Below are 22459 nucleotides of genomic sequence, written 5' to 3' on the forward strand. Positions count from 1 at the left end.
TAGCAAATTGCAGTTCATGAGAACCTATATTTGATGATTTTAAATAGAAAAACAATAATTACATTTATAATGTTGTAGAGCTCATAATGTATTATTTATAATCATGGTGTCTTAGTCCCTTCAGGCTGCTAAAACAGAATGCCATAGACTGGGTCTCTTATAAACAGCAGAAGTTTATTTATCACAGTTCTGGAGGCTGGGAAGTCCAAGATCAAGTCCACGATCAAGGCAGATCCAGTGTCTCCTGAGGGCCTGCTTCCTGGTTCATAGCTGGCCGTATTCTTACATCGCAGAGACTAAGGAGTTCTCTGGGCCTCTTTTGTAAGGGCAATAATCCCATTCCAAAGGTCCCTTCTCCAGATGTCATCACTGTGGGCATTAGCGTTTCAACATAGGAATATTGAGAGGGACACAAACATTTACCATATACACATCTAGTTTCAATCCATTAAAAAAATTCTCCCAGTTTGTTCCATTATCACTAAGATATTCCTGCACAACTCTAACATACCAGAGTTTATGCAAACACTGATGACCCAGTTTTTTTTTTGTTTTTTTAGCACTTAGCAAACTCCATGGTTATTTGTATGATATACTCATTAAAATAAACAAGCGGGGTAATTTTATTCAGACACTGTTCCTTTCCCCTGTTGCTCATGGAGGAATCCCAGGCAAGCGGAGTGAGAAGTTCTATGAGTGCTGCAAAGAGCCCTACCCAGACGTCACCTTCACAGTGACCATTCGCCGCAGGACCCTCTACTATGGCCTCAATCTGCTCATCCCCTGTGTGCTCATCTCTGCGCTGGCCCTCCTCGTCTTCTTGCTCCCTGCAGATTCAGGAGAGAAAATTTCCCTGGGTAAGTGTCCTGATCTTGGGCAGGAGTCTGAGACAGGATGGGAGGGCCTTGCCTTGAGGTCAGCTCTGTAGGGATCCCTGTGGACGGTGCAGGACATGTCACGGCTCTGGGTGCAGAGATGTTGCAGAGCCTGCTTGGTGCATCACACACTGACCTCCCAGCCCAGGGCATCTCCCCAACACCACAGGCTCCTGAGTTAGGCTTCATGCTAGATGCCCAATGCCCTCCTGAAAATCTGTAATATCCTCTGCTCCTCCACAGAAGATAGGAATGCCCAGGAAGAGACCACTGGGTTCTGGAAAGTAAGGGGCCTTACTTTCTCTTCTCCTGCCACCCCATCCTGTTCCTTGGGGGCAACTGGCCAGCATTTGTTATGGACAGGAAACAGTTTAGTTAGTTTAGTATCAGTTTGCATCTGTATATTGCGGTACACAGGGTAATTCCTTAGGATCATCCAACAGGAAGATAAGGATAAGACTTAGAATGGTGAAATGAATTTCTCAACATCTTAAAGAGTTATTAAAGGTCATATTTAGTACATGTAGAAATCGTCCTTAAACCTCTATCTTCTGACAGCAAGGCTTAGGCACGTTAAGTGACTTATCCACGGTCACACAGGTAGTAGGTAGCAAAGTCAAGACCAAAAGTCAGGTCTTAAGATTGCATGTTTTTTTCCCCTGCTATATGTAACTACCTCTCAATCCTAATGTAATTAAGAAAATGAGAGATACTTGTGTTAGGTTCAGTAATTCATTTTGTATTGTTGTTCTACGTTCTGGCTCCTAAGCTTACCTCCATCTGGGACTCTGGCAAATGCTGTGAACAGCCCCCAGAAAAATGGCCATGCCCCTACCTACAGAGAACCCTGCACTGGGTTTCAGGATGTCACTGCCCCTTCCCCTGCACCTCCCGAGCTCTTTGAATCTCCGATAAGGCACAGTTAGTGGACTTGAGGCCTTATCACCTCTTCTGTCTCAGGCACTGCTGTGTTTATGTTTCAGGGATAACGGTTTTACTCTCTCTTACTGTCTTCATGTTGCTGGTGGCTGAGATCATGCCTGCGACATCCGACTCGGTGCCCCTGATAGGTAAGCAAGTGTCAGGCCTCTCTTGAAGACACGGGCTTAGAGAGGGCCCTGGAGAGCCACATGGCCCCAGGAGGAGTGACTTTCTGTACCTGTTCGAGTGGCCCATGGCCTCTCCTCATCTGGGCACACGTAGGGGGAGTGTGGGGAGTCGAGCTTTGTGGTTTGGCTTGAAGTTGCAGAAACGCACCCTTCCTCCCACCGTTCTCCCCCTCATACTTGTTACGCAGCCAGAGATTGTACCATCAGAGATTTGTTACTTTAGCTTTGAGTCATTGTTCTTCCACAAATCTTTTGTCAAAATGGGAGGAGCTCACATTTTAACACTTGGCCATCGTTTCCCGAGATACCTCGACGTCTCTGGATAAAATTAAAGCTTGTGAGGAAATGTAAACAGGACAAATATGTTTTAGCCAAGACAGATATAAGGCATGACCTTCTGCCCAAGGCAGGATGACAGAAACAGGAGAGAACATCCCTTGTGCCTGTGCGCCTCCCTGGATTGGAACAAGCAGGAGTGTGCACAGGGGTGCTCGGCAGTCTAGCGGTCAGGATCTGGTACTCTCGCCACCACAGCCAGGGCTCTGTTACTGGTCAGGGAACCAGAGCCCCAGGCCAGTTTTGGGAATGGAAAGCAAACAGTCTGATAGTAGATATTTGGTTTAACATGAGAATCACTCCTCCGGTTTGGTGATGGAGTTCAGAAAGAGGAATGGAGTCTATGATTATTCCTGTTGGCCCAGGCCACTGGAGGGCCACCCTGTGTAGTTAACAAGGGAGGATAGGAGTAGGGGAGCCTATTTCTCTTACACAGATACTCCCAAAGCTCTTCTTTGTTCCCTTAATGTGTCATATTTTGGCCAGAGAGACAGTATTGGTATGAAAAGCCTTTGTGGGTGTTCCTAGTTCTCTCACTACCATGCAGAGGGCAAGGAACCATGTTTCACCTTGACGGTCTGACCCACTCTTCCTACCTTCCAGCACAATGCTTTCAGTAGAGCCTTGCAACAGGAAGCACCCTCTGTGGGGCAATGGGCAGCCCTGCCTTGACTGATGGACTGGTGGGGAAAAGGCATGGTTGATGCATAGCCCATGTCTAGAAAGATGGGATGCTGTTGGCTTCTGACCTCTGTTGTTGAGATTTCAGCTGTGGGATCCTCTGACCCTGGATACCTCCACAGGTCATTGTCTTGGTCGGCTAGGGCTGCTACAGTAAAATTCCACAGACCGGGTGCCTACAGAACAGAAAAGTATTTGCTTAGAGTTCTGGAGGTTGGAAGTCAAGACCAAGGTGCTGGCAGGTTTGATATCTACTGAGGCCTCTCTGTCTGCCTTGTGGATGACCACCCTCTTGCTGTGCCCTCACATGGTCTTTCCTGTCTGGGTGCATCCCAGGTACCCCCTTGTGTGTGCAAAGTTCCCCTCTTATAAGGACACCAGTCAGATTGGGGCATGTCCCACTCTAAGGACCCCATTTTAACTTAAGCCCCTCTCTTTAAAGGCCCTGTCTTCAAATACAGTCCTATTCTGAGATACCAGGGGCTAGAGCTTCAACATCTAAATTTTAGGAGGCCACAACTCAGCCCATAGCAGTCACAGTTTTGTTCACCTTCCTTCCCCTTCTTAGAGGTCCCTGGTGCTAACTTGAAGTCTCAAACGTCCATCTCTGGAAGCTTCTCACAGTGGGGCAGTGAGTTCTTTCCTGCCTGGAGAGAAGGAGGTGTTCTTAACCAGGTGTGTGGCCATGCACTTAGCCTCTGCACCAGGATGTTCTCTGCTTAGAGATCAGCCCCCTTGAGCTGAAAGCCACACCAAAGGTTTAATAACTGGAGTTGCCAATCAAGGAATGTCTTCCCTTTGCCAGGCTTTCTTCTAGATTCTTGGCTCATATACTTGCTAATTCCTGCACCAACCCTGCAAAAGAAGGCATTGCCATCCCTGTTATACTTGTGAAGAACCTGAGGCCCAGGCAGGCTGAGTAGCCTATCTAAACTCATAGATGTCTGAACTCATGGACAGGGGCAGTGGGTTAGGGGAGAGCTGTTTCGGATGCTCCATGCTTCTTCTCACCTGGGCAAGGGTGGAGAAATTCATCCTTGCCCATCGGAGCTGAAGCTGATCTTAGCCGGGAAAGTCAATGTCTTTCCCGTCTTCCTCAGACAACTGGCACCTCCTCCTATCTCTCATTAGATGGAAGCAGACTCATCTTCCACACTAATGCTAGGTACCCCACCAGTGATGCCAGATTTGCCCACCCCAGCATGTCCCTGGCCTGCAGTTATCATGGTGGGGACCAGACCCTCGCTACCCCAGTGTTCTCAGTTCCCGTAACAGTCCACAGCCTTTCTCCTGAGAACAACCGAATCAGCATCCTGTGAGGCACTGTTAACCCTCACTGGAGGAAGAGGCCGATGGAGTTCACAGGAGTGCAGGCAGCCTGGCCAGGCAGCTTGCGTGGATGGGAAAGCAGATGTCCATGCTCTGCGCTGACCTCTGCCTGCCGGGAATGTGGGCTGGAGGCGGGGGGGCGGTGCAGGTCTGCTGGCCTGGAGACAGCCCTGCCCTGCTCTAGGCTTCGCCACCTGCTTGCAGGTGATCAGAGAGCGCCGTCTGGGTCTGCCTGCCATGCTGCGATGCTTGTGTTGTGGAGGGCCCGGGGCTCACCCTGCGTCTCTTGTCTCTGCAGCCCAGTACTTTGCCAGCACCATGATCATCGTGGGCCTCTCTGTGGTCGTGACGGTGATTGTGCTGCAGTACCACCACCACGACCCCGACGGCGGCAAGATGCCCAAGTGGGTGCGTTCCTCCTGCCCTTCACCATGGGGAGTCTGGGGCCTTCGCCAGGGGTGACTCCACAGATGAATTATCTATGTTAAAAGTCCTAAAAACAGCTAGTGTTCCTCAACACAGAGCCATGTTTCTCATACCTCCTCACCTGTCTGCACTATTGCATTATCTCTGGACCACTACAGTGAGCATGCTCGCAGGGTCCCATGGCACTGTTCCTGCAATCTGACATTCCAGAACACGGCCCACACACTGACCACTCTGTACATTTTGCTACCAGAGTATTTCTAAAACTGCTTTTTGTACGTACTCTATGGAGAACAGTACAGTGGTTGGAAGCAACGGATGAGATAAGCACCCAGCCATGTGGTTGCATCTTCCAAACAGAATGAGGAGCCAAAATGGTGAGAGAGAGTGAGCCATGTAATAATTCGTGTAGGCAATACATGTAGGAATGTAATCTTACCACAGGCCTCTAAAATACAGGTCAGTAGTTAGCAGTGGGGCAGGGGGCTAGGATAAAAGCAAAAGGATGAAAGATACACAATGTAACAGCCTGTTGTGTCAGCCCCGGGGCACACCACCCCTTCCCAGCACCTGCTTAGCCCCGTGCACTGGGACGTGGGCAGATGCTTACCCATGCTGTGCCCTTCGGAGTCCAGGATCTGAAGCTGTGTGCCCAGCCTCACCTAACACTCAGGAAATCTTGATGAGGGCCAAATTTTTTCTCATCTGTGTGAGAACAGCGTGACAACATCCAAGGCCAGGGGAGGGATTGAGTCTTCCTCGGGCCCTGCAAACCTTCCAGTGTTCTTGTCCCAAGAGCATGGCCTACGGACAGCAGGTACTAAAGGAGCCCTCTCCTGTCAAAACAAGCCTGTTTTCTTTGGAGACCTGTAACTCTGCATCCAAGTTCAGAAGGGAGTCTAAGACTCCCCAACATGCTAAATACAGGTGCAAGAAGTAGGGTGCTTTTTGTTAACCTCCGGGAAGAGAGAGTTCCCAGGCCTTCTAAAGATATTCATTGTGCAATAATTTACAGTTACCCAAAAGTGAACTTAGGAAAGACCAATTTAAAAAAAAAAATTGACTTTACCAAGTTACTGTGTTCTCTTGGGTTCTTTTCCACTGCAAATCTGTACACTAATAATGACTTTCTCTCATAGCAATGGAGTGAGCTCCCAGAAGTGGTGCTGTCCCCCACACATTCACGTCACTGTGGTCCCTGGGCTGTTTTGAGAAGGTCCCCTCATTAAAAACTGGACACATTTGCACATAGTCACCTACATTGCCATCTGACTTTTAGAACCCTGATACACTCTCTGGCTACCCTCCTTTCATTTGAAATAGGTAATACATTCACATGTTCCGGACGTCAAAATCAAAGTAAAATCCTACCGTAGGAAATCCTGCTCTCGTTCCTGCCCCTCACTGTGCTTCCACCACCAATACTGATAGCCATTTTAAGCAATTTCTCCATTATCCTTCAAGTGTTTATTTATGCAAATGTAAGACTCAAAACGCATATTATTATTTCTTCTGTTTAAGACGTGAAGACACAAAACCATTTTTAATGACCTGGTAGTACTTTACTGTCCAGAAAAAAATCTTAATTACGAGCCTATGTTAATTATTCACCTCTCAGCACAGGAGTGTGTTAAAACCAATGGCTGCAAATGAAATATGAAGCTTATATCTCTTGCTTTCAATTTATAAAGCCTCCTGCATTTTTCTTTCTTTCTGTGTGTATTTAAAAAATAAACAGCCTCCAAGGAACTTTTATTATGATGTGTTGCTATGAAGAAGATACTGCCGGTGCCCTGGCATTATGTGACATTTACGCAGCCAGACACGAGACCCTAACCTAACAGAAGAGGTCATGAGCACAGTTGGATGAGTGCCAAGAGGATAATTTCATCTTTTGAGATGCTTTAGCTTCGAAAGCGAATGATTCAGGCCTTGGAATTCAAAACAGACTTGGGAGTGTGGGTCACAGTAGCTTGAGATGTGCTCCGGGGTAGGCACAGCCCGCCCCCTGCCCAACACACACACACACACAACACACACATACACACTCCATGTGTACAGCTGTCGCTGGGTTTGGAAGCACTCATTGCCCAGTGCATTCCCTTGAGCTCTGGTCCAGTCTTTCCAGTGCCTTCGAAGTGGGGGTTGGGCTAAAGTCACAGGAGTTTTGAAGAAGACTTTGTAGACCCTTTTACAGATGAGCTGTGGAAGCCTAAACACATAGGTGACTTGCTTTACTGTCTGACCTTGAGCCAATTTATTAGCCTCCTTGAAGCCTCAGTTTCTTTATCTGTAAAATGGCCGGGGGGAATTATACTCACTTCACAGAGCCCCTGAGAGGCCCAATTGAGCTGGCATGTCTTATGGGCCTTCTGTGGAGGGCCAGACTGACCTGCAGATTCACGTGGGACCATGTGTCCCTGCTCTCTACTAATCATGGAAAACCCTCCAGGGTATGCAGACAGGCTTTTCCAGGCTCTGCAGGTTTGTCCATAGGGTATGGGCAGGATATATAGAGTGCTGTCTGCTCTGAGCAAAGATTTTTCTTTACATCTGCAGTGAATCTGCTCTTATGCCTTCTTATTGTTTTCATTGCCTGTCTCCAAACTGGTCTACTGCTGTTATCTCTGATAAGATGCCATAAAAAGTACTACAGACATGAACTTCAGAACTTACTGCCTGTACTTACAGATGGGAAACATAACCTGTTATGTTGCTGATGGAATTCACCCACAGTCATAAACCAAAATTAAAATCAGTATCTGGATAATCTCAGGGAAAGGGCCCACTTTTCATATACTTGTCTAAATAGGCTTCCAAGAATTTTTCTAACCTGGACTGAGGTTTCACATGGCTCCTTCTTTTCACTAGAGGGAAAAACAAGAAATCTCCATGATTTCTCTCCAGCATCGTCTATGCATGTAGGCAATATATGTTGATAAAACACTTTAAACCAGAGGTCAGCAAACTATGGCTCCAGTAGTCAAATCTGGCCTACGAGCTGCTTTTGCAAATAAAATGTTTTTAGAAAAAAGCCACGCTTATTTCTTTACATGCTTTCTATGACTATTTTGTACTTTATTAACACAGCCAAGTAGCTGCAACAGAGACCTTATGGACTTTATTATATGGCCCTTTAAAGAAAGTCCAAGTACTTTCCTGCACATCATCATACTCAGTTTTCACTTCAGCCTAACGAATTAGGTTAGCGGTTCCTAAACTTCCCTGGTTCACAGCACCTTTAGTGTCTCAGGGATTTTTTTTCACAGCCCCTAGGGCAAAAGAAATACCTAATGGCTCTTTATTACATCGGTCAAAACAACTTAAGTATTTATGCCCTGACCCCTAGGCACCTGTTGGCAGCACACCCTTTCAAATCTTAGGAGCATAGTGCCCCCATTTTCTGTTCCACTTTGACTGTCTTGGCACTTGCTTTTCATCAGGACAACAGAAACCTGCTTTGCAATGATATGCCATTGCAAGGAACCCAATGTTCTAGTTGGAACTGCTTCAGACTAGGGGTTCATGCAGCATCTGATAGGTGTCACAGGGCTGTCCTTGAAAATTTAAAAAATCTCCAGGGGTGTGCCCTTGCAAGTCCACCATGGCACTGGGGTGTCTCACGGGCAGTTGAGTATGATGGTCGCTAGTGACAGATGAGGAAAGACTGGAGAGGGAAAGTGACTTCTCTTGTTCATGCAGCTCAGGCAGGGCTCTTTCCGAGACAGGGCTCTCCTCCCACATGCTTGTCTGCCCAGAGAAGGCAGTGTGTCAGCCACAGAATTCCGCTTATTCCCAGGGTGACTTTCTGCATTGGTTTATTCTGGTCTCACATTTGACTCAGCCACTGCAACGCGTGCCTGCCTGTGTAAACTCACCTGGGAAGGAGTGGGGGCCTGTCTCCCCCAGGGACCCCCAAGTAGGGCTGGGATCGGGACCCGCTGATGCTCGCTTCCGCCCACTCCTAACCGCCCTGTCGTCTCCCCAGACCAGAGTCATCCTTCTGAACTGGTGCGCGTGGTTCCTGCGCATGAAGAGGCCAGGGGAGGACAAGGTGAGGCCGGCGTGCCAGCACAAGCCGCGCCGCTGCAGCCTGGCCAGTGTGGACATGAGCGCAGTGGCGGCACCGCCCACCACCAACGGCAACCTGCTCTACATCGGCTTCCGCGGCCTGGACGCTGTGCACTGCGCCCCCACCCCCGACTCCGGCGTCGTGTGCGGCCGCATGGCCTGCTCCCCCACGCACGACGAGCACCTCCTGCACGGCGGGCAGCCCTCCGAGGGGGACCCGGATCTGGCCAAGATCCTGGAGGAGGTCCGCTACATCGCCAACCGCTTCCGCTGTCAGGACGAGAGCGAGGTCATCTGCAGTGAGTGGAAATTTGCGGCCTGCGTGGTGGACCGCCTGTGTCTCATGGCCTTCTCCGTCTTCACCATCATCTGCACTATCGGCATCCTGATGTCAGCTCCAAACTTCGTCGAGGCTGTGTCCAAAGACTTTGCTTAACCTGGTCCTGGTTCCCAGCATGTAGGAAACGCACAGATGAGCGATGCCGTTGGCTTGGGGAGAACTTGGGGTGCTAATCCCACAGCCATACTCGACGTGAGGACGCTGATGTACCCGTAGCGCTCGCTGCCAGTCATGTCCGTTATAGTTTCCTTGTTACTTTCCGTAATAGGATCTCCGCACGGTTTTGTTTAATCCTCTCAGATGGGCTGCTTGATATTCTGGGAACATCCTTAGGGTCACCAGGACCACTGAGAGGTCATTTTGCCCATTTCCGAATGCCTGGTGAGCCCTTCAGAGAGGTGAGGGTGGCTCAGGACTGCCAGGGGAGGCCTGTACAGTTGGTTTTGCATGCGTGCATGTCACTTGCCAAGAAGACCTACTGAAACTTCAACATAAGCTTTTGCCTCTTTACAAACCTAGATTGAAAGTAATAATAATAGTAATAAACCACACTCACTAGATCCATTCAAATAATTGGTAAAAGGACACACAACTAAAACTAAAAACCTAACTGCTGGTTTTTCCGTGATTCAGGTTTTATTTTTCTCTGCCAAAGATGGTAGGGAGAAACAATTTTACACTGTTCCTACATTTTATAACAGAGAGAGAGACATAGTTGGTCTTGTAAATTATGCTTTTACCAGCTTGATTTCTGCCAACCTACCCTGTGGTGGGAATCAGGAGGTACACGGATGTGTGTTGATTCTGAACTAGGACCAGACCTGCACAAGTTAGGGGGATTTCTGTAGATACAAGGTGACTCCCAAACTTCCTGTGCTGCCCTCAGACATTGGGGAGTGGAGTTTGCTCTATTCTGAAAAACCCAAAGGACAAATAGAGTTCTATTAGAATTACCAGCCCAATGTAATAGCTAAAGTTAAATTAAGCCAGCTGTGTGTGTGTGTGTGTGTGTGTGTGTGTGTGTTTAATAATGCATTAAATGTTTCTCGTGTACTAGAGTTGATTAGTCTTAGAAACTTGTGGGTCCGTACAAATGCACAACATAAAGTGAAAGTATGCTAGGCTTTTCCTTATGTCTCAAGGCCAAAGATCAGGATCTGGGACCTCTTCTGGTTCCTTGTATGGCAGGAAAGGGGATGATGTGGCCAGTGGCTTTCCTGGACACAAGGCCAGTGGAAGTCAGCAGGAGGGGCTGACGGGCTGAGGGTGGCTACACACCCAGTAACTCCAGTCTCTGGCATTTAGGGATCTGCTTTCCCACAGCTCAATGACCCCAGCGTTAGCCCAGAAAGGTGGCTCAAACAGGTAGATTCCCTGGAGATAAGCATTTTGAAAGCAAGGGAAACTTTCATTTTAAACCTGTGTGATGACACAGTTCTCCACTTACATTATCTAGCTGACAATGGTCACCCTGCCTGTTCCTGTTCTCCTTTTTTTAATGCGATCAGAGGGAGACAACAAAATCTCTCCTGTTCTGTTGTTTCGTCTAGTAACAGATCCGAGCTCAAAACTGCAGAAGGCTTTGAGCTCCTGGGGATCTTTAATTTGCTTCTAACCCCTGAGATGGGTATATTATGGGGAGAAGATTAGATTTTCAGAGCAAAAGAAATTGCATACCTTTCTCCGGCCATTTATTTTACTCATTTCTGGGTAATGCACATGGATTTGTCTGCACTGAGGAGAATGGAGGCTTGTGCATGCTCCATGTGTGGGGGTGTGTGAGCGCTGAGTGTGCAGCTGCAGGGGGACACCTTGTTTAGGACAAGAAGGTTGATAAGTAAGCGCATTCTAGCTAATATCACGCCATTTGGAGCAAGGTTGTCCTCGGAGTTCAGCCATTCTACATGGGATGGATGAACAATGCACAATCTGTTCTTTCTCTCTCTCTTTTTTCTATTGTAGACACAAGTAGAAGTGTTTTGATATATCAGAGAATGCTTCATTTCTTATTGCTACCTGAAAATTAACCCCATAACACTTTTGCTTAGAAAAAAAAACTTTTTTGATTTTGTATTTTATACAGAAAAACATAAAAAAGCAAACAAAAGTAGTTTATATGTTGACCATTCGACTAATACTCTGCCATTTAAAAAGTAATAATAAGGAAAAGATGCACATGTAGTAAGAAAGGCATGGATAACTACAGAGACCACTGGTGAATGAGCTTCTGAGGGCTGGGGGACATTTCCAGAAAGGAAGAAAATGAAAGGGAGGGAGGCCAGGAGGGGGAGGAAGGGGGCATGGAGAGAGACTCCTTTGCTACCACTCATGATATGCACAGCACTCTGCACTTTGCTTTCTGCGATTAGTATTTCATCTTTCCATAACAACATATAAAGATCTACCTCATTCTTCTTAATAGCTGCTTAGCATTCCATTGTCTTGGTGGATATAATTTCTTTGGTTAATCTATTAATGAACATATAGAGTATTTCCAGTTTTTATTTTTATACACAAATCTGTAGTTAGCAACCTTGATTTATACTTTAGGATACGTTTTTGACCATATCTTGGTATAAATTCTAAGTGGGAAATGGGAATTGCTGGATTTAAGGCCATGTGCATTTAACATTTTGGTAGATATTGCCAGATTACCCTCCAAACACCGATCAATGGATATACCTACCAAGAATATAAAGAAAAGGCAGGTTTCTCAACTTTCTCAGTACTGGGTATTGTTAAACTTCATATATATTTTTTCCAATCTGGTAAAAATTATATTGCAATGTTATTCTGATTTAGTTCATTTTATTATGAATGAAGTTAAGTATTTTTCAGATATTTTTCAGAAATTTCAATTTTTGTAAATTTATGTCCTTTACATAATTTTGGGTTATTTGGCTTTTTCTTAATTAATTTTAGCCTGTGTACTTTGGAACTTCCCTGTCTTATATCTTGAAAATATTCTTATTTGTTTAGAAAATATTTTTGTTTATTGTCTTTTGATGTTATTTATTGATTTATTTCTTAGCATATAGAAGGTTTAAAGTTTTATGTTGTCAATTTATCCATATCTGCCTTGGTAGATCCTGGGATTTGTTTCCAGTTCTAAAAGGCCTTTCCCCATTCTGAGATTATAAATAAATTTACTCATATTTTTTTCTAAATTTTTATGGTTTCATTTGCTTACATCTTCTAACTCCCTGGAATTCATTTACTGCAGGAAATGAAGGTAAAAATGAAATTTTTTTCTCTCCAAATGGTCAGTTGTGCCAACAAAATATATAATAGTGTATCCCTGTAATACAGTTAGTCTTTTCCCCATTTTGTTCAGAATGCCTCCCTGTTTGTAAACTAAATTCCTGTTAAGTGTTTTGGGGCTATTTATACTTATTGGTTTGTCTCTCTGTGAATGTCTTTCATTTCTGGAAGCTCTATTCATGTTAATATCAAATATTCATATATTAATATTTTCAAGTTAACCATCCCCTTAACACTTTTTTGCCTCTCCCTTCCCCCCTTCCTCTCTCTTCTCTATTTCCCTCTCCCATACATATATTTTTAATTTAAATTCAATTAGCCAACATATAGTACATCATTAGTTTCAGATGTAGAGTTCAGTGATTCATCAGTTGCATATAGCACCCAGTGCTCATCACATCATGTGCCCCCCCTAGCGCCCATCACCCAGTAACTCCATCTCCCACCCACTTCCCCTCCAGCAACCCTCAGTTTATTTCCTATAGTTAAGAGTCTCATGGTTTGTCTCCCTCATTGAAGTCACAGTGAATTTATATGAGTCTTCCTATTCAAGAGTGCTGCAGCCTAGGCTTGTGTTCAAATCTTATCTTACGCTGCTTGGTAGATTTTTATGGTTTTGTTCAGATAGGTCCTATGAATTTCTTGTCTAGTTCTAGATAGTTTACGATTTGGCTACCATTTTCAATGGGATATTTCTTCCATTTTATTTGCTAACTGGATGTATAGGAATATAGTTGATTTTGTGTATTAATGTCTTAATCAATCACTTTAATTGTATTTTCTTATTGTTTCTAAGATTTTCTTTTGCCTTCTCCTTTCCAATAATTTCCCTTATTTCTATCCCTTAGGCAATTGCACTTGAGAACAGTATCAAATAATAGTGATTCAGGTGGCATACCTATCTTGTTCCTGACATTAATGGGATGGTTCAATGTCTCACTATTCAACTTGTATTAAGACATGTATTTTCCTTGTCATAATAAAAAAGTATCCATGTATTCTGCAACTATTAAGGCTTTCTGGGGAAAATGTAGATGTTAGATTATTGTCACAGCCTCTCAGTATCCATGGAGATGATCAGAAGGTTTTCCCCTTTGCTCTAGTAGTATGTTGTATTATATTAATAGATTCCTTAAGACCAAACCACTGTTAGGGTCCTGAGATGATCCCTACTTGTGATTTCCCCTATTAATATTGATAATTGAGATTAATCATTCTGCCATTTGCTTTTGTGTGCTAAACAAAAATCTCTATATTCTGCAACCGGTTACGTGGTTTTAGAATCATCTTCTTAAGTGTAAAAGAACTCACCTGGGGGCTGCCTGGGCATCCACTGGTATGTTTCTGAATTCCTCCCTTTGGGAAGGTTAGGCCCTCAAGCACTTCTGGAGTAAACTTTAGTTACATATTTTTAAGAAAATTAATGACAATCCATTTTTTTAAACATATTTGTACAGTTTTTACAATACGGGCACTTAGGATTTCTTAATTTCCTCTGTATTGGTGGCTACTTCTCAGTTTTCCATTTCTAATTGTGTACGTTTCTCCTTTCTTCTGTTTTTATTGATATGGCTCGCCAAGGATTTTGTTTTTGTATTTTCAGACACCAAACCCTTAGACTTTTTCATCAGTTTGGGGAACTGGCTGCAGCCCCTGTTGGCTTTGTGCTGACCTGACTTGTCCTGGGATAGCTTGCACCCTGTGCAGGGAGAGCCGCAGTGGGGAGGAGCCACCTTCCCCACTGGCTTCTGGGGCCATGACAGGAGTTTCACTTGGCAGCGGGAGCTAGAGGGTCAAACCAGGCCAGGCAGCACAGATGTGGCACACGTGACTAGCCATTCTACTGATGGGACCACCACAGTTAGCTGGAGAACAGACTGACTTAAAGCTTTAACCAGAAGCCATCTTGAGGCACAAGATGTAACCCTTTCTCTCATAATTTAATGTTCTGATTTACTGCCTTCTTTCTGACCCAAACCCTCCCCAGTCCACCCAGGACTGACCTCACTGCTCATGGCTCCTTATCTAATTACCATTTACTTCATTTGCATATGGGTTTGATGTTTCTAATATCAGAGCTTATTATAATATGGGGAGGGGGTCCTGATGTTTCACACCAGGGGGGAGGGCGGGGGCAGGAAGTACTGTCCACAGTTTCAGCCTTTTTGAACTCTTGTGGTCAAACATCATTGTGTCTTCAGCACACCCCATTTTAGGAATCACAGGAGTGCACAACATTCCACAATTCAGCCCAGTTCTTCACCTTTCTTGTTTGACTTTCTAAAGTCTTATTTAAAATTGTACACTCTCCTAAATTTGATCATTTTTCCTCCAAAAACCTTATTGCCAGTTCTTCTTCTGCTGGGTTGGATTTTTATGAATTTATCTTCTAATAAATACTGTCCATTAACAAATTATACTGCAATGTTTTATAATTCTTAAAGTTCTGCTATTATTTTCAATATTTCAGTCCTTTACCTCTACTCTTACTTTATTTTTTTTGTATTTAAGATTTATTTTTAGAACAGTTTTAGATTCAGAAAAACGGGAGGATACAGAGAGCTCCCGTACACCTCCCAGCCACACACATGCACAGCCTCCCCCATTATCAATACCCCCAACCAGAGTAGCACATTTGTTACAACTGATAAAGATACATTGTCATAATATAACCACCCAAAGCCCATTATTTTCTTTAAGGTTCACTCTTGATGTTACACATTCTATGGGTTTGGACAGATATATAATGACATGTATCTACCATTATAGTAACACACTCAACAGTTTCACTGCCCTAAAACTGCGCTTTGCATATTTATCCCCTTACCTGCACCAACCTCTGGCAACCACTGATCTTTGTCTCCATAATTCTGTTTTTGTTTTTCCAAAATGCCATATAGCTGGAATCATACTGTAGATAGCCTTTTCAGATTGACTGCCTAGTAATATGCATTTAAGGTTTCTTTGTGTCTTTTCATGGCTTGATAGCTCATTTCTTTTTACAGGTGAATAATACTCTATTGTCTGGATGTATCACAGTTTATTTATCTATTCACTTACTGAAGGACATCTTGGTTGTCTCCAAGTTTTGGCAATTTTGAATAAAGATGCTTAAACATCCATGTGCAGATTGTTGTTTAGAAATAATGTTTCCACTCCTTTGAGTAAATACCAAGGAGTGCGATTGCTGGATCATATGGCGAGAATATGTTTAGTTTTGTAAGGAACCCTCTTCCAAAGTGGAATGCATTTTGCATTCCCACCAGCAATGAATCAGAGTTTCTGTTGCTTCCCTTCCTTTCCAGAGTTTGGTGTTGTCAGTCATCAGATTTTGGCCATCTAATAGGTGTGTAGTGGTACCTCCTTGTTGTTTTCATTTTCCTTTCCCTGGTGACATTTCATGTGGAGCACCTTTCAATATGCTATTTGCCATATGTCTATCTTCTTTGATGAAGTATTTGTTAAGAACTTTGACCTATTTTTTTTAATTAAGTTGTTTGTTTCCTTGTTGTTGAGTTTTAAGAGTTCTTTGTATCTATTGGATAAGAAACCTTTATCAGATGTGTTTTTCAAATATTTTCTCCCAGTCTGTGATTTTTTTTTCATTCTCTTAACATTGTCTTTCACAGAGCAGAAGTGTTGCATTTAAATGAAGTTTAGTCTATCAATTTTTTCTTTCAAGAATCATGACTTTGCTATTGTATCTAAAAAGTCATTTCCATACCTAAGGTCATCTAGGTTTTCTGCTACATTATCTTCTGGGAGTTTTATAATTTTATATTTTACATTTGGGCCTGTGATCCATTTTGAGTTAATTTTTTAGACAGTGTAAAGTCTGAATCTAGATGTATTTATTTATTTATTTTTGTATGTGGATATCCAGTTGTTCCAGTACCATTTATTGAAAATACTGTCTGCTCCATTGTATTGCATATGGATGTTCAGTTGCTCCAGAATCATTTGTTAAAAAACAAAACAAAACAAACAAACAAACAAAACTATCCTTTCCCAGGGTGCCTGTGTGGCTCCATCAGTTAAGTATCTGACTCTTGATTTCGGTTCAGATCATGATCTCAGGGTCATGAGATCGAGCCCCGCGTCAGGATAGTGCTGGATGTGGAGCTGGCTTAAGAGTCTCATTCTCCCTCTCCCTTGGCCCCTCCCCCCTCAAAAAAACCAAAACCAAACAAACAAACAAAAAAATCAAATTTATCTTTTCCCACTGGATTGCCTTTGCTCCTCTATCAAAAATCAGTTGACTGTATTTATGTCTGTTACTGGGCTCTCTGTTCTGTTCCACTGGGTTGCTTCTAAGTTCTTTATTCTTTCCTATTTGTCTGTTATTTTATTAATACCACAGTCTTGATTACTATAGCTTTAGAGTAAGCCTTGAAGTTGATCTTTTTATAGAAAATTATTATAAATATTTAATTGTGCTAAAATATACACAACATAAAATTTACAATTTTAACCATTTTTTCAAAGATTTTATTTATTTATTTATTTATTTATTTATTTATTTATTTATTTATTATTTTTAAAGATTTTATTTATTTGACATAAAGAGACACAGCGAGAGAGGGAACACAAGCAGGGGGAGTGGGAGAGGGAGAAGCATACTTCCCGTGGAGCAGGGAGCCCGATGTGGGGCTCAATCCCAGGACCCTGAGATTATGACGTGAACCGAAGGCAGACGCTTAACGACTGAGCCACCCAGGCGCCCCAAAGATTTTATTTATTTATTAGAGAGAGAGAGAACAAGCAGGGGGAGCAGCAGAGGGAGAGGGAGACGCAGGCTCTTTGCTGAGCAGGGCACCTGACATGGGGCTCGATCCCAGGACCGTGGGGTCATGACCTGAGCCAAAAGCAGATGCTTAACCAACTGAGCCACCCAGGTGCCCCCAATTTTAACCATTTTTAAGTGTACACGTCAGTGGTATTAAGGGCATTCACATTGTTGTGCAACCATCACCCCCACCCATCTCCAGAATTCTTTTCATCTTGCAAAATTGGAACTCTACACCCAGCTCTGTACTAACTCCCCATTTCCCATCTCCACAGACCCTGACAGTCACCTTTCTATTGTCTGTCTCTATGAATTTGATTATTCTAAGTAACTTATGTAAGTGCAATCATACAGTATTTGTCATTCTGTGACTGGCTTATTTCACTTATCATAATGTCCTCAAGGTTCATCCAAGTTGTAGCTTCTCTTCTATTTTTATTGTTTTTTGTTATTGTTGTTGGTGTTCTAACTCATTCAGTATGTAGCTAGTTCATCTATTTTCATTAATTTTGATTTAATCATATAAGTACTTTAGGGTCTGAATATTCTTCTAACCAAAGCTTTAACAGCAATCCATGTTTTGATATGTAGGTTTTTTTTTTTTTTTACTTTCATTTGCTAGATATTCTTTAAGTTCTGTTTTGATATCTTCTTTGAAATGAGCTTTTTTGAGCATTTAAAAAATTTCCACATTTTTTAGAAGTTAAAATTTAATTTATTATTGTATTACATTGTTCTTTGAGCACCATGTATTCTGTACTATTTCTATTATTTATAATTTATTGAGTTATATTTTGAGGTTTTGTTTTGTTTTTTAAATATAATCAGTTTGTATGAATGGGTCTTTCCCAGAGTATGACCTTGGAGTTCTACCCTTTGACATTGACCTGTCAGAGTCCGGCAGGAGGGGCTACACTCTCTATTAGCTGTACTTATTTTGTTTTTCTTCCTTTTACCATATAATATTTAATAACACATCATATTTTGTTTCTATTCTATTTTTTTATTTTTTTTAAGATTTTTATTTATTTATTTGACAGAGAGAGACACAGTGAGAGAGGGAACACAAGCAAGGGGAGGGCCAGACGGAGAGGGAGAAGCAGGCTTCCTGCGGAGCAGGGAGCCCAATGCGGGGCTCAATCCCAGGACCCTGGGATCATGACCTGAGCCGAAGGCAGACGTTTCTATTCTGAATGTCTATCTTAATTACACACTTGTCTGCTTTCAAAATGAGGGCCCCAGATTTCTTTCCCTGGGCTTATGCCTCATATATCCTCACTCATGATTTTATTTTTAACTGTTTTTGAGTTGCTTTGTTGTAGGTTCATTTTGAATATTCATTTACACTTTAAATATAACTGATATGTTTGTCCTGATATTATTTTTCTCAAATGATTTCTGTATTAATATTTCTTTTGCATCCTATGTTTTGGGTTTTCTTTCCCCTCTTTTGGATATATGGGTATTCTTTTTGTTAAAATGGAAGATTTATTATTTGTATCTGTTTAAAGTGGCTACCTATATATTTTACATAATATAATCTATAGTTCATGATTTATCAGTCTGAACCTGTTTCCAGTGTTCTCACGTGTTCTGAAATGGTGGGTTTTGGATTCCCAATTTGTTTCTCAAGCTCTGCAATTTGTCTTTCATTTGATTCATCGATCTTATCTTTTAGCTCTTGTTTTATTGAAATCAATTTCTCATTAACTTCTTATATCCAATTTTGGAGCATTTCCTTTGTTCGTTGGGTTCTTTGTCCTTGCTGAGTAGAATCTTTGCCTCTCTCCCACACGCCATGGGCCACACTTTCCTTTCTGTTCTCCAGGAGCATGTTTGCATGGATGCCTTGCCGTTTGTTTTCGTCTTGCTTCTGCTTAATTTGAGCAGCTCTGTGTGGACCTTCCATTTCCTCTGATTGAGAAGATCTCTGACCCTCTTTCCCAAGTCTCTAATTATTCTCCCATTCAAGCTTGTGGTGAAAGCCCACTCCTCCCTCTTTTTCCTTTCTTTTGCCCTGAGATTCTGCGAGGAGAGATGGAAGATCTAAGGTTTCTGTTTACCTTTTTGCTGCACTTGTTGGCCTGCTAAGTACCACTGACATGTGAGGTACCACTCTGAGAGAAGACTTGCATTTATTTCTCTAATTCAGCATCAAATCCTGGAGCCTCCCACCAGCTGGTTATTTTAGCCTGATCTCTGCAGCAGCATGACCCAACCCCTACCTTTAAACCCATTCATCAGGCCAGAGAGAAGAAAAAACACTCGTGGATGGAACTGCTAGTCCCACCAGCGGGTGGGATGTGGGAACATTACCTTTTGATCTGGTTGTGCCTTTTAGGTGGTTAAAATCACATTCCCTTTTTCTTTCTGTCCATCTGGGAGAGACAATGTGAAGACCTGTGGTAGGTTTCTGGCTTCTGCAGAGATCCTCAAGGGGTCAGTAGGGCATTCTGCACTCACGGGATTTCTAGAAATGTTCCCCTCTGGATTGCAACTTCCCTTCTCAGTGAGCCACACTCCAGGTTGGTGTGGATGAGGCGGGCAGAGTGGAGTCAGGTGCTTCAGTGGGATGTGTATGTAGGAGTGTCACATTGAGGCCGGGTCTGTGCCTTGCAGGTCCACACCATTCTGGTCTCTCTTTTCTTGGCTGTGGTATTTTGAAGAGTGTGGCATGCAAATCTGTCACTTCATTTACCTCCCTGCTGTTGTTCAGCATTCTCGCTGTTTTGGCCGGGAGCATATCTGGTTCTGCTTTCCTCCACTCATAATGCCTTTTTAAGGCCCTTGATCTATATTCAGAAAAATGAGTAACAATGGAGAATAAGTATTATATACTTAAATACCAAGGCTAGTGGAAAGTTATATTCTGAATAATTTGAAAGTATCCTGGCAGGTATTTTTAACTTTATGTCAAAGCTGTGGATCTTTATGTTGAAGGAGCATCTATAGTTGTGGAGCTTAATATTCCTCCACCTCTATTTGCCCATTTTTCTCCCCATAGTAAATGCAAGTAGCCAAGAACTGGCCATTCATTGTTGTGTATCTTTCTATTAATACTGACTACATAGCTGTTTTTCAAGACATGTTATACCGAACTATCTTTTAAGATATGGATAGTCTTAAAGGAATAAATACTTCTGAGTTAAAATGAGTGTGGTGTTTCCTCCTGTGCTTTTTGGTAATTACTATATGGTATGAACTGATGTTATACTCTTCAAACATAATAAGGCTCAGAAAATAACTATCCACTTGAAATTACAATATGATCTAGTCCTGTCCATACTTCAGCATGCTCCCTATACCCTGTCATCCTTGGCCTCTGGTTCCACTGTGACAACCTCGGGCATCCTCATTTGCCAAGACCCACGTGCTTTCTACAAAGGGAAGCATGGTTATGAATTTGAGAAAGCAGTGACTCAAATCCTTTGTGGGAAGAAGTTAAGTTTGTCACCAGCTAGACCCCAAGACCTGACCTTCACTGCCCACCTGCTTGTGCTCACCGATCTTTGTCCTACATTTTTCCTTCAGCTCTTCTTTCCAGTTTATCTCTTAACTCAGGCAAATGGACAAAGAAACTGCCCCTTGAACAATAATAACTTCCCTGACAAGATCTGCAGCCGGCCCAGACCACCCAGACCAGTTTGAGAGTAACCCCTGACTCGCCCCTGTGCAGGTGTGAGCCCCGAGTGACCTCTAGAATGACGGACAACTACCTTTACCTCATTATAATACTAAAATCCCCATCCAAGGGGGAGCACAAGCCTCGTTTACATAAGATACGATGCATGTACAGGCATGTTTCCTTAAGGTCACTGCAAGACCTTATGCCCACCCCTACATACTATGACAAGGCTTCCCTATCTAAATATTCATCTTAACCCTAAATAAAAGGAGGGCATCCACCCTTGCTCGGGGAGTCTGGCTTTGGAAGTTATTCCCCGTCATCTCCTTATTTGCTGCAAATAAAGTTTTCTTTGTGCGACAACTCAATCTGGTTTATGACTCCCCAAGGAGTGAACACGCATTGTTTTGGTTACAATCTGAGGGGAGGGCCCTAATCCATCTGACTGGTGTCCTCCTAAGTAGAGGAGATTAGGACACAGACACCCACAGAGGGAAGACCATGTGAGGACACATAGAGAAAAGGGTCATTGGCAAGCCACGCAGAGAGGCCTGAGAAGAAACCATGCCTACTGACACCTTGATCTCAGACTTCCAGCCTCCAGAACCATGAGACAATAAGCCCCTGTTGTGTAGGCTCCCAGTCTGTGGTTCTTTGTATGGCAGCTCTAGCAGACTAATAAAGCCCCCCCTGCCAAGCTCTGTGGTGCACAGTGGATGTAGTCATATGTAAGAACAGTTCTTCAGCTAGAACAAGAGGTCTTTCCAAGGAAGAGACTTAGGTAGACAAGGGTGAGGCATCTCAGCCTTGGGAATCATAGAAGACTTCCCAGAGAAGGTGGTGCCTCACCTACAGTCAGACAGCCAGACTGAGGCCAAAACTGATCATGTGTTCAGTTTCTCACAAATGATTGAGTTAGGACTGGAGACTCAATGTCCTAACACTGTATTCATTTACCCCAAACATGTCTGTCCTAACTTGGAAATGGCAGGAAATGGAGGATGTTGTCCTGTCTTTTGACACCAGAATTTAAACAAAAATGTAGAGATGTTATGACTGCCTTGTTGACTCAGAATTACTTCCATTCAAAGTATTTATTGTTTTTGTTACTGGTGTGTGCTGTCTTCATTAGTTAGCTGTGAATGAAATTTTTGGTTGACACCATTTTTCTTTGTAAGGCTAATTCTTGAATGCCATGATTTTTGGGGCACTGGTGGTCCCTAAAAGTGTTTTTAGCTGAGGCACAGGCAGTAAGGGGTGGCTGAGAATGGTTCCCTGAGGCCATGCAATTAGAGCTTCCCACAGAGTGGTTTAGTGCTCTAAGTTACCACAGATCAAATCAGTGTAGGTGGGCAGTGATTAAGAAAATCTCTCCAAGGCACTTTGTGGCTTGCAAATCCATTCCCTTCAAACCCTCTGTCATTTCTCTAGTGCAGTGGATAGAAATGGCCACTCCAGGTCAGCCCACCACACCCACAAACCCAATTCTGTCCCCCCAGTGACTGACCTCCAGCACGCTATTCAACTTCAGTTTCCCCATCTGTAAAGAGTAAGTGACTAAGAGCCGAATCTGCTGAGACAGGTGTCTAGATACAGGACACAGGAAAAACTCAGAAAATG

General features: G+C 43.3%; 1 protein-coding gene across 3 annotated transcripts in view; it reads left to right on the forward strand.

Annotated features, from left to right (window-relative positions):
- Window positions 1-16789, forward strand: part of LOC112840070 (neuronal acetylcholine receptor subunit alpha-7) — a 119166-nt gene extending 102377 nt beyond the window's left edge. For 2 of the 3 annotated variants that reach the window (XM_073882538.1, XM_073882540.1), the window contains 4 exons: window positions 663-857; window positions 1859-1945; window positions 4629-4738; window positions 8745-16789. In XM_073882538.1, coding sequence (XP_073738639.1) covers window positions 663-857; window positions 1859-1945; window positions 4629-4738; window positions 8745-9263 — 911 coding nt within the window. In that variant the 3' untranslated portion in view covers window positions 9264-16789. The remainder of the gene's footprint in view (window positions 1-662; window positions 858-1858; window positions 1946-4628; window positions 4739-8744) is intronic. The other variant, XM_073882539.1, reaches the window with a different exon arrangement.
- The last annotated feature ends 5670 nt before the right edge of the window (window positions 16790-22459 follow it).

The sequence above is a fragment of the Callorhinus ursinus genome, unplaced genomic scaffold, assembly GCF_003265705.2.
Source record: "Callorhinus ursinus isolate GAN/ISIS: 27379988/994484 unplaced genomic scaffold, GSC_fseal_2.0 scaffold47, whole genome shotgun sequence".
Lineage (NCBI taxonomy): Eukaryota > Metazoa > Chordata > Mammalia > Carnivora > Otariidae > Callorhinus > Callorhinus ursinus.